This window comes from Vigna radiata, unplaced genomic scaffold (genome assembly GCF_000741045.1).
Source record: "Vigna radiata var. radiata cultivar VC1973A unplaced genomic scaffold, Vradiata_ver6 scaffold_7, whole genome shotgun sequence".
NCBI classification, from domain to species: Eukaryota; Viridiplantae; Streptophyta; class Magnoliopsida; order Fabales; family Fabaceae; genus Vigna; species Vigna radiata.
Window position 1 is genome coordinate 4,751,498 of NW_014543262.1, and position 11,419 is coordinate 4,762,916.

The 11,419-nt window shown below is 34.1% G+C and overlaps 2 protein-coding genes and 1 non-coding gene across 3 annotated transcripts; all 3 read left to right on the plus strand.

The window, feature by feature from the left end:
* Window positions 1–5,357: 5,357 nt before the first annotated feature.
* Window positions 5,358–6,597, plus strand: LOC106753920 (ribonucleoside-diphosphate reductase small chain). Its single transcript, XM_014635804.2, has one exon. The coding sequence runs from the start codon at window positions 5,440–5,442 to the stop codon at window positions 6,427–6,429; it is 990 nt and encodes a 329-aa protein (XP_014491290.1). The 5' UTR covers window positions 5,358–5,439; the 3' UTR covers window positions 6,430–6,597.
* Window positions 6,598–6,699: 102 nt separating this feature from the next.
* LOC106753921 lies at window positions 6,700–10,679 on the plus strand. Its single transcript, XM_014635805.2, has 7 exons — window positions 6,700–6,947; window positions 7,041–7,081; window positions 7,892–7,949; window positions 8,635–8,728; window positions 9,582–9,666; window positions 9,743–9,808; window positions 10,255–10,679. The coding sequence occupies exons 1-7, from the start codon at window positions 6,857–6,859 to the stop codon at window positions 10,366–10,368; spliced, it is 549 nt and encodes a 182-aa protein (XP_014491291.1). The 5' UTR covers window positions 6,700–6,856; the 3' UTR covers window positions 10,369–10,679.
* A 659-nt stretch (window positions 10,680–11,338) lies between these two features.
* TRNAL-AAG lies at window positions 11,339–11,419 on the plus strand. The gene has a single exon. It is a non-coding gene; the product is annotated as a tRNA-Leu (tRNA).

Sequence of the window (11,419 nt, forward strand, 5' to 3'; positions counted from 1 at the left end):
ATTTAATCATCCAACGTTCATCGCTGCTATAAATGGAAGAGACATCAGTAAAAGCAAGAGACAACTACCTCAACTATTTACTGTCACCCTCATAACTGCTTTTCTCAATACCTCACATACCACAATAAGGCCTCTTCTTATTCAGACTATGACGACACATTTTCTCCATAATTTATGCCAGACAACAAAAATTGGGTTAATTGAAATAGACATCCAATCATAAATTGTTGCAGATTCCTAAAACATATATTGAGAATAATAATAAATATACACTCAATAAGTTATTTACTTCATTTAATAATACTTTTCTAAAATATCAAAAAATTTAAAGTTTGGTTATACGTTATAAGTTTTTTTTTTTGTGTTACGAGAATCACAAATATTAGTAAAAAATTTTATAATTATATAATCAATTGATTTCTTTACGTGAATAATGAAATATTATATATATATATATATATATATATATATATATATATATATATATATCAAAACTTTTAATTGAGTCCTTAATAAATTTTTTAGTTTACTGTGTATGTAATAAATTTATATTTTTCAAATTAAAATTTTCTTTTAACTGAGAAATGCAGTTGTTAAGAAACTGAAGTGGTTATTATATTTTCATATTATCTTGTTTGGTTATCGTCACATATTATTTTATTATTTTATAATTCATAGTTTTTATTTTATAATTTTATAATGTTATAATTTTATATTCTCAATTTCATAATTTCCTAATTTTATAATCTTATAATATTATAATATAATAATTTTATAATAATAAAACAATATTAATATAAGGTGACAACTTAGAAAATGATACGATAAATAATAACCTTAAAGAGTCGATGGAAAATTATATATCTATTAAGTACTTAATAGACAGACTATATAAATTAATTTATTAGAGACTCAATTAAAAGTTTCCAAATTTAGAATTTTAAAACATAATTAAACTCATATATTTATATAATTTTGTTGAAATAGTATTGTGTTTTCTCTTCTTTTTTTTTCACTACCACAGTTGTGTAACTTAACTTTGTTAGACACTTTTTTTAGTCCTTTATTTGAAGTAGGTTATGCAATCTTTTTAGACTCTCAACATCAATCCATTTTTTTCTATGGATCCGAGGGAAAAAGTTTAACAATCACTTAGTAAAAATCATGGAACTGTTGTTAAATAGAAATGAAAAATGTCGATCTTTAATAATTTTGTCATCATCGAATTGTTTTCAAATACGACCATTCCACGATAGAAAATATTCCAATGGGATAAAAGAAGAAATGAATCCAATTCAAAGAGATCATCTGATTCCAATTCAAAATTCGCTTCAAGAGAGGAACATTTCATGATTATCTCTTTTGTTTCTAACGTCCACATTTGATTTCTGATATGTAGCACTACCATGGATGCGTGTAGAATAGTTTAACAGTAAATTTAGAGTAAAATGTGCATGCAATAGAAATGATTTTTCTTATCACTTTTGTTGTTTTTGAACATTGAACATTTAATACGATCATTCCACGATGGAAAATATTCCAATGGGATAAAAGAAGANATGAATCCAATTCAAAGAGATCCTCTGATTCCAATTCAAAATTCGCTTCAAGAGAGGAACATCTCATGATTATCTCTTTTGTTTCTAACGTCCACATTTGATTTCTGATATGTAGCACCATCATGGATGCGTGTAGAATAGTTTATCAGTAAATTTAGAGTAAAATGTGCATGCAGCAGAAATGACTTTTCTTATAACTTTTGTTGTTTTTGAACATTGAGCATTTAATGTTATTTAATGCTTGCTCAGAACAACATTCTTATTTCCTACCATTGGTATCGTCTAGATTCAAGTAAACGCTTCTTTTGCATTTGTCTCTTTGTAGACAGATAACGTTTAGCTTGCTAAGGCTTTCTTATGTGTTTTAAAAATAATGTCTTTTAATTTTTTTAGTCGAAGACATCGTCTCGACCTATTTCATTTTCAAGAGAAGCCAAAGTCCCACTTCAGGTATTTTAAGCATTGAACGTTTAGCTCAGTTCTCTCTTAGACACCTTTAGACAAGATATTATCTAGTCATGTTTCTGGTGTGATGAGTGCATATTTATGCCCACATTTTATATTTAATTTCAAAATTTTAGTGGAATAATTTTGTTTAAATGATTGATCTGAATAAGATTTGTGATGATTGACTTTATTGGATTTGGAAATTAAAGAGGTTTAAAATGAGATTTTAGTTGCATAAATTATTTTGCATAGTCTAATATTTGTTGATGTAGTTGGAAATAAAGTTTGAATTACAATTTTGAAAAAGAGAGAAAGAGCTAAAGTGTAAATAGAGGAAATTTTTGGACTTCTCTGAAATTTTGGAAAATTAAGAAAGGCGTAAATGAAATTTAGGAGACAATTCAGTTGATATTTTAAAAATAATTAATTAAAGGTTTAATCCCTCGGATAGTCCTCATAGGGGAATCTCAAGTGGGTCCTCTTGTTGAAAACGATCTCAATTGAGTCCTAATTTTTAAAAATCAGACCAATTAAGCCCTTTTTGTTAAGTGTTGACAAAGACGTTAAAATGTGATGACGTGGTGCACACTTAATATGCTGATGTAAAATGTGTTATATTACATGGAGATTTTTATTTAAATTAACATTTTTTGACGTGGCACAAAATTAAATTGGTTATGTTAGGGATTTCTTCAAATTAGGACTTTTTTAAGTAAATAGGGTTAGAGAAAGGGAATTAGGGAATTAGGGATTTGGTCAATGAGCACAGGAGATGAATTGGAATTGGAGAGAAAACGAACACAATCACCTCAAAGTGTTCTTCATCTCCATGACTGGGTACCACCGTCGTCGGCCGCCTTCATTTTCTGTTCCACCAGATCGCATGGATTATTTCCTTTCTTTCATCACAGGGCCTTCCATGGCCAACATCGCTGGCAGCTTCACGTTGTCGACATCACCCACTACCGGAGATGACTCTAATCGGAGTCTCTTTCAAAACTGGGAGACTATATTGTAAATCTGCATTTATTGCCAAGGATTAACAAATCAGTGCTTGTAATGTTAAACGTAAGGATATAAGGTTGATATATTGTTGTTATGGTATATTTGCCCTTTACTTGAGAAATCGATTGATTCAGTCCCAAAGGGATAAACTCATAAACACTGTGATTAAGAGCAAATTGACTTTCAGATTGTATTCAATCAAGTGGGTTCTTTCAACATTTGAATCTGTAAAGCATCTATAGTAATATCTAACAAAAAGATAAATTAGTCACACTTGTATAACTGTATGCTCCCCTTCTCCTTGCTTTTTAAAGAAAAAAAGAATTTAAATTCATTCGTGAAGAAACACCGTGTTTGTGCTCAGTAGTCGAGACATATCTTTTACAAGTGACTAAAAATAGTAAATTGTGTTTAGTGGTGACTTTTAAAGTAGTTCAAAACATAATATTTTTTAATGATGCAATAACATTATTTTTGAAATAAAGAATTTATTCCCCAAAGGCTAGAATCATCTTATTAACAAGAAGTTAAAAAAATTACTTCATAGATTTACTTCAAATAATACTTATATAATCATTGGGAGACGACTCAGAATTGCTTTAATCTTGTCTATTTTCTTGAAAAGTAGTATTAATATGATAGCTTCAGTGACAATGAATCAAATTTGGCGTTGTTTTCCAGGGAATACAATTAGCATTTTGAATATTTTGATTTTGATTTTAATTTTCATTTGTTTTTTTTTTTATTTTCTCCTACTGCATATACATTTAACTTAGTTTGAGTTCTTTTGTAGTCTTTAGTTATTCTTATTATTAGCAAAATCTTTGTTCTTGTTTTAATTAAGAATTTCTCTTGAGAAGTATTTGAGGCTAGTTTGAATATATTTTGTCTAGGAAAGACTTGGTATTTAACAATGCCAAAGGGAGCACCAATGTCAAAGGGGATATCCCTCCCTTTTCAACAACCAATGACAAAGGGAGCACCTATCTACAGATAGAACCAGAATTTACAAGATACAACTAGTAGACCTATCCACCACTCTTATGCTCACGATTCACATACTCAAGTACATCCCAACACTCACTCATGCCCCGATCTCAACCACAAGTCAGACTAACTCTAAACACAACCACTAATCTCACTCTCTGATTATAATCACGTTCTATCGCTTCTCAAGCTTGGTCCACGTTCATTCTTTATTAAAACGTACTGTTTCTAGTAAAAATACTCTAGGATAACCGATTATCATAAGTGATAATCAATTATCTCGAAACATACACATGTACACAAATTACCCTGTGATAATCGATCAATTATCTCAATGGTTTCATACAACAAATCATTAAAATTCATCACACATGAAGAGATAATCGATTATCATCCCAAATAATGGATTATTCTCACGAATAATCACATTCCTAGACCAAAATCTAAGGTCTAACCACTGTGTATCAATCTCAAATCACGTGAAAACATGTTTAAGACATCATACATGCATTCCATTATCACATACCATTATAAACCTACTCAAAAACATACTTTACATCCTTTAATTCATCCAATTCCATCACCATATATACATATTATATCTCCAACAAACCTAAAACACTACACTATCTTTACATCATAGATTTGTATGATAAAACCCCAGTACTATAATTTTGTCCCCTTAACATTAACCTCATGAGATAACCCAATGAAACTATACATACATTTATCATAAAGAAAATCAATTGCAATATGACATAAATCGTATCCATTCATACATGCGAAGCCTTAAATTTATTATAAGGTCTTTGATTCTTTTTTAATATTTACTTCTATGTAACAGTACAATAAATTTACACATTTAAATATAAAAAATTATAAAACAGTATCTAAATAATAGATTTTAAATAAATATAGGTAAATGATTAACAGAAATATCTAAGATTTTTCTGACTTGTAAATCCCCTTATGCAGAGCGTTAGACACATGTATTGTCTTACCCAAATACGGGCAGCACGGGCAGCGTTAAAATCGTGGACACTGTTGAGTTTTAACGGATAAGAAAACAAACAGCGCAAGCACGTGGGTTTCAAATTTCACCCCTCCTCCTACCTCACCAAAACGGCTTCCCATTACTGTACTCCACACTCTTCTTTTCAATTTCAAACCCTCCAAATATCCCGCGAACCCAAAATTCCCACCAAAACAATAATCCCTCCAAAACCAAAGCTTCTCCAATACGCCCTGCAAAATCCCCAAAGTACCCTCTCCCACCTCCAATCTTCTCCCGCAAGCTTTACCTTAAAATTTCAAATTCCCCGCTCCAATTTTCAATCACCTCCTTATATAAACCATCCACTCTCCTCTGTTAAACTCAAACCCTAAACCCCAATTCCGTAAAGAACAGACCCTTTTCTTTCTCCCCATTTTCAATCCCAAAATGCCTTCAATTCCAGAAGAGCCTCTCTTGGCCCCTAACCCTGATCGATTCTGCATGTTCCCTATTCAATACCCCCAAATCTGGGAAATGTACAAGAAAGCAGAAGCCTCCTTCTGGACGGCGGAGGAGGTGGACCTCTCGCAGGACATCAGTCACTGGAACACTCTTACCGACGGCGAGCGCCATTTCGTCACCCATGTCCTTGCCTTCTTCGCTGCCTCCGACGGCATCGTACTCGAAAATCTTGCCGGCCGTTTTATGAAGGAGGTCCAGGTCTCCGAGGCTCGCGCCTTTTACGGCTTCCAGATCGCTATAGAGAACATTCACTCCGAGATGTACAGCCTCCTCCTCGAAACCTACATAAAAGACTCCGTAGAGAAAAGCCGTCTCTTTCACGCCATTGACACCATTCCCTGCGTCACCAAGAAGGCCAACTGGGCCCTCCGCTGGATCGACTCCTCCGAGTCCTTCGCCGAGCGCCTCGTCGCCTTCGCCTGCGTCGAGGGAATCTTCTTCTCCGGAAGCTTTTGCTCCATCTTTTGGCTCAAGAAACGGGGCCTCATGCCAGGACTCACTTTCTCCAACGAACTCATCTCCCGAGACGAGGGTCTCCACTGCGACTTCGCTTGCCTGCTCTACTCTATCATGCGGACCAAGCTCCCCGAGGAGCGCGTGAGGGAGATCGTGCGCGATGCTGTTGACATTGAGAGGGAGTTCGTCTGCGACGCGCTTCCTTGCGCGTTGGTGGGGATGAACGGGGCCTTGATGAGTCAGTACATTGAGTTTGTTGCTGATAGGTTGCTCGGTGCGCTTGGGTGCGGGAAGGTGTACAATGTGCAGAACCCATTCGATTGGATGGAGCTGATTTCGCTGCAGGGGAAGACCAACTTCTTCGAGAAGCGCGTGGGGGAGTACCAGAAGGCTTCAGTTATGTCCAGCTTGAACGGTAACGGTGATGCCCACGTCTTCAAGATGGATGAAGATTTTTAGTTTATTGGAATTACCCTTCGTCTTTCATCATAGTAATATTTCACTGTATTTTTACCGTTGTCAGATAGGTTATGGGCTTATTTTGTCTTTAGTGGTAGTATTTAGAAATTTTTTATTGTTTCTGATTTTTCTTTGAGGAATGATAAAATATACTTCAGTTTCCCTCTATTGTGACTTTTTATTGATTTAATAATAAATTAGCCGAGGTTAATGAAAACAGGAAAATGGTAACATTTTTCATATTTGTATTCACTTTTAATGTAAAATATGATATTCTAGACCATGTTTATCTAAAGTAAAAAAATGATTGTATGGAAAGGTTCAAACTTATTCACTCCGTGATTCGCCAATAATCGTATCGGTTCAGTTGCACAGTGACTAACAAGGCTGGTATATCTTCGTTCTACCGTGTTTATGAGCGTTACGAATGGCATCCGGGACGCAAAGTACTGGGATGTTAACAAGAGAGCAACTTTTCCATCTTTTTGATCGATTCAGTTTCCTTACTTCTCAACCTGGTACTTTGTTTTCGTAAACCTATTTTGTTGTTCTGCTTATCGAGTGATTGATTGCTGCTTGGGTTTGATTTTTGCAATCTATTGTATATGTAGAAGTGAAGAACAGGATTTCTGGGGCTGTACAGGATAAGCAGGTGAATTTCTTTATCGGTCGTTTTTCCCTTTTCACCTTTATGTCTTACAAGTCTGATTAAATGGACCTTATCTTCAATATAAGAAATAATAGACGGGTTTGTGAGGGAAATTAATTGCAAAAAATTTAGACTTAGTTAGTTGAGTTTTTTGTATTACTTTTTAATTAAGATTAGAGTTTAATTTAAATAAATCGTGTAATAGAAGATCCGTGCTGGGTATGGAGGTTATGTTCTAATTTTGATGAAAAATGCCAAAATCATAATGTCCAAAACCTAATTATTGTCCTAAAATGATTATGTAGGAACCTTGACAGAATTTGACTTCGTTTCCTTGTTAGTCTCTTCCTCCAATTTGAATTGATTAACGTGTGACAGCTGAGCTGGATAACTATAACCTTTGTCTGTGCTTTCTGATTTATTGTTTGATTAGTCAGTAGAGGAGGGCAAATCTTGGTGCAAAATAACGTTTGAAGGTTTAAATTCTGGACACGACCCTTCTGCTTGCAGGGATAAGGCTACACATATATACCCTTCTCAGACTTCACTAGTTGGGGGATCTGGTGCTTTGGATTGCCCTTTTTTATCAGCCATCACAAACCACATGGGGCATTGTTGTGCACTTTTTATCCTTTTTTATTAGCATCTATGTGTATGTGGGGTTAGTTTTATGGAAATATACCTAAATACTTGATATAGAGTTAAGTAGCAAGTCGATGTAAAATGAAGCGTTTGCCCTTTGCATTGATGTGATAAAAGTTAGTATGTAATGAATTTTACTGTCATTTCCTGGATTTCATAACTAACGAGCAGGAGGCTGTTGCTGTGACCACTGCAATACAAGAAGAGATATTTTTGGAGATGGGTGTTGGTATGTCGGTTTTATTGTGATATATTAATTGTCTGTACTTTGTAGCTCTGGAGCCTTACTTTTCATATTATTTGTGCCATCTTGACACTTTTTGTGTAAACTCACAATCCTATATATCTCAATCGTCCGTGATCTGTTTCCTTGCATCCTTGTGGTTTATTTTTCCCTAGATGCAAAAACCATCTGGAGGTTTATTGGTTATTCACTTTTTCATTCATAAAGAGAATCAAACACATAATGGATTAAATCATCTAGAATTTTTCATGGTAAAATGTGTTGTGCTTCAGTCTCTTGGTCTTTGTTCTTGGAAAAAAAAGAGTTGACCCTAGCTAGATACATGGTTGGCGATACTTTAATATAAACCAGTTAGACATGCCAATGCAGATTAGTTTATAAATTTACTTTTGCCGGATGTAGTATTGGAATTTAAGGTTGAATGTTGTTTCTTCCCTAAAATAAAGTCTTAAAATACTGTAGTTTTCACTTTTGATGGGAATGACCTTTTCTTAAAATTTTTTTATTGTGCATGACTGTTCGTTTCCTACCATTTTAGTTAGAATAGGTGTGGGTTGAACTTGTGCATTATGATACCTGAAATGATTGTTTGCAGATCTGTTTTATTGCATAACCAAACTCGATAGTAATTAATTCTTAAACATTCTCATTTTCATAATTTACACAACAGATCCAAGATTTGGTATCTCGTGCCTGGGAAAAGTCAGTACTGTATATGAGAATGACATGGATTTGGTGATTCAGTTTTATAAATTCCTTTCTAAGTAAGTTCTCTCTCTGTCTCTCTTCTATGTAGCTTTCATCCACTAACTACCAAGAATTCGGAGGAACATCAATCACATCAGATTCAATCAAAGTTAGAACTAAGGAATGACCTTCCTTTTCTTGTCTCTTTTTAAGAATATAGAAATTTTCCTTTCAGTTTCATGAGAAGGAATTTAGTTTCTATCTCTGCTTTGAGCATACATGGTTACAGTTTTATCCTTGGTGATAGAAAATGAGAATTTATGTCAGTGTTTAAATACATGATTGAATCTACGAGCATGTATTCAAAATGATTAAATTCACCAGTGAGTTCTGTGTTTTTTCTGCAGTAAACCTTTGGTACTAATATCGTGCTTATATCAGAATTTGAGTTTAAAGCATCCGTTAGAGCCATAAACGTTACAGTCTAGCGTGGAATTGATGTTAAATATTTTTATGTGCTTTGGATTTTCATTAAGAATTAGCTTCTTTTGGAGAACTAATTGTTATCTTTTATTTTTTGGTTGCCTTTCAGACGAGCTTTTGAAATAAAAGACCATTTATTTCTCAAAACATAAACAGGGACAAGCATTCAGTCTATGGTAGCATTTTGATAATGTTTATTGGTGTACTTAGCTTTGATTGTTTTTTATGCACTCAGCATACGTGTTTTAATTAATTTACAGTAGGTTGGAAGCAACTTATAGCTAAAATATTATCTAACCCAAAAATGTACTTCGTTGTTGAAAGCTACTAAACCCTATTTTCTGATTTAATGCTTGCCATTTCTTTTGTCCCTACACAAAATAACTTAAACGACTTTATTTGGAAGAAGGATGAATATAGTTATGTATTGCAAATGACTTTTGGCAGAGAAGAGGTTGCCTGCGATGAAGCAGAGCTTGGAGAAGAAGAATTTGCAGAAAAATTGCTCAACCAACAAATGTTACAGGAACAGGTAAAATTTATTTGACTTCTGATAAATTCTTTGGTACTTGCTACACTACTATTACAGAAAGCGTGAAAATTTACAGCAACTAGAGATGCTGAAATACATGCGCAAGTTTAACTTGGACGATCAATCTGCAATCCTTGAGAAGGTAAATACTCGTTTCAAAGTACAGGGACATAATTGTTGAAGAACTTTCTTTGCTCTGGAGTATTAGTTCTCTTCCATTTGGGTCATAATCGGGCTTGTATTCAATTAATATGAACAATATTTGTTGAAGAACTTCCTTTGCATTTCTTGTTCTGGTTCTTGTCATAGGTCTTTCAAGTCTTGTGAATCCTTGTTGTTCATGGTCATGTCAAATCATTGGTTGGATTCACATAAAATACATTTCTCAATAACTCAGTTTTCTCACATTATACGAGTCCTATATATATGTGTGTGTGTGTATGTAAATATGTATTTCACCTTTGCTGGGGTTGCTTAGCATATATGACTTTGAAGCTTCACAATCTTTTTCAGGAGTTTTGAAAATTACTTACTTGAAGCGGTAGAAAATGAATTTATTTGATGCTTTTGACCCTTTTCTTGTCGCAGTTGCACCAGCACATGGAAAACGGCAATTATGAAAGCGAGACATCCATTTTGTCAGCTGAGCAGATCGAAGAGATTGTTCCAAGAAAGGTGTCCCCCCTGTATACGCCAAGGTAGACTTAGAAGAGTAACTTGCGTGACATTCTGTTTGGGAGTTGTCCAAATCACAATTCTTGACAAATTGTTTACTTTATTTGGTCAATTTTTGACGTTTGTATGTTAATTTTATTTCTGTATTTGGACTGCTTTAAGGTTAACAATTTTAGATGTGGGAGGTGTTTACAGCCTTTTCATGGCTAGGCTTTCTGCCTCAGCATTAAGAACATAACCACGGTTCAATTTCTTTATGGGAAATACTATACTTAATCCCTATTATTACGATGCTTCCATTTTTTTACTATGGGATCGGTTTGTTTGTTTTTTCTAAAGCACAATTGTACACACTTGTAATTAATAATGCTACAAAGAAGTTTGAAAGTAGCTATTATGAAAATGGATATAAATAAAAATCTGGAGTCTAATAACTCCGCAGCACTCTAGTAGACTCCTAAAGATTTGTACTGTTGCAAACTTTATTTTTTCTTTTTCAAATAAATTGAAGGAATATATAGTTTTATGTTTTTGGTTGGTTTCGAGATTCATCCGCCGTAGTCAGTAAACGGCTTAAGGATTAGCTATTATGATATAAATATAAGTGTGAATAGCACTTGTGATGTTATGTCCACACTTGCATACTGAATATTTGATAAATTCCGCATAATACGCAGAGTTTTGCGCAGACTGGGAATTGTCGCTCTATGCTTAAATTTGATGCACTCATTTGTTTGTCGTTGTGATAAGCAGCGGAAAATAAAAAATTGAGAAGTATGCTCTTGTATGACCAGTTTCTTGAAGAAGCTTTAACGACACTGCAGTTATAGAAGAGTTGCTAGGTTCTATGTAAGCAGGTTTTCATTTGTCAGGATTCAACTGGCAAATGTACGTTTTGAAGGAAGATATATTTCCAATTCAGCACGTTTAAAAGTTATAAAGTAGTTAAATTCCATAGTTTATATTATAGATTAATAACTCCTATCTAACATCAATTGTTGAGATGGCCGAGTTGGTCTAAGGCGCCAGATTAAGGTTCTGGTCCGAAAGGGCGTGGGTTCAAATCCCACTCTCAACA

Coding starts and splice junctions, on each gene's coding strand:
- LOC106753920 (XM_014635804.2), top strand. CDS start 5,440: ATGCCTTCAATTCCAGAAGAGCCTCTCTTGGCCCCTAACCCTGATCGA.
- LOC106753921 (XM_014635805.2), top strand. CDS start 6,857: ATGGCATCCGGGACGCAAAGTACTGGGATGTTAACAAGAGAGCAACTT. Junction 7,950..8,634: donor ATTTTTGGAGATGGGTGTTG/GTATGTCGGTTT, acceptor TTTACACAACAG/ATCCAAGATTTGGTATCTCG. Junction 9,809..10,254: donor AATCTGCAATCCTTGAGAAG/GTAAATACTCGT, acceptor TTCTTGTCGCAG/TTGCACCAGCACATGGAAAA.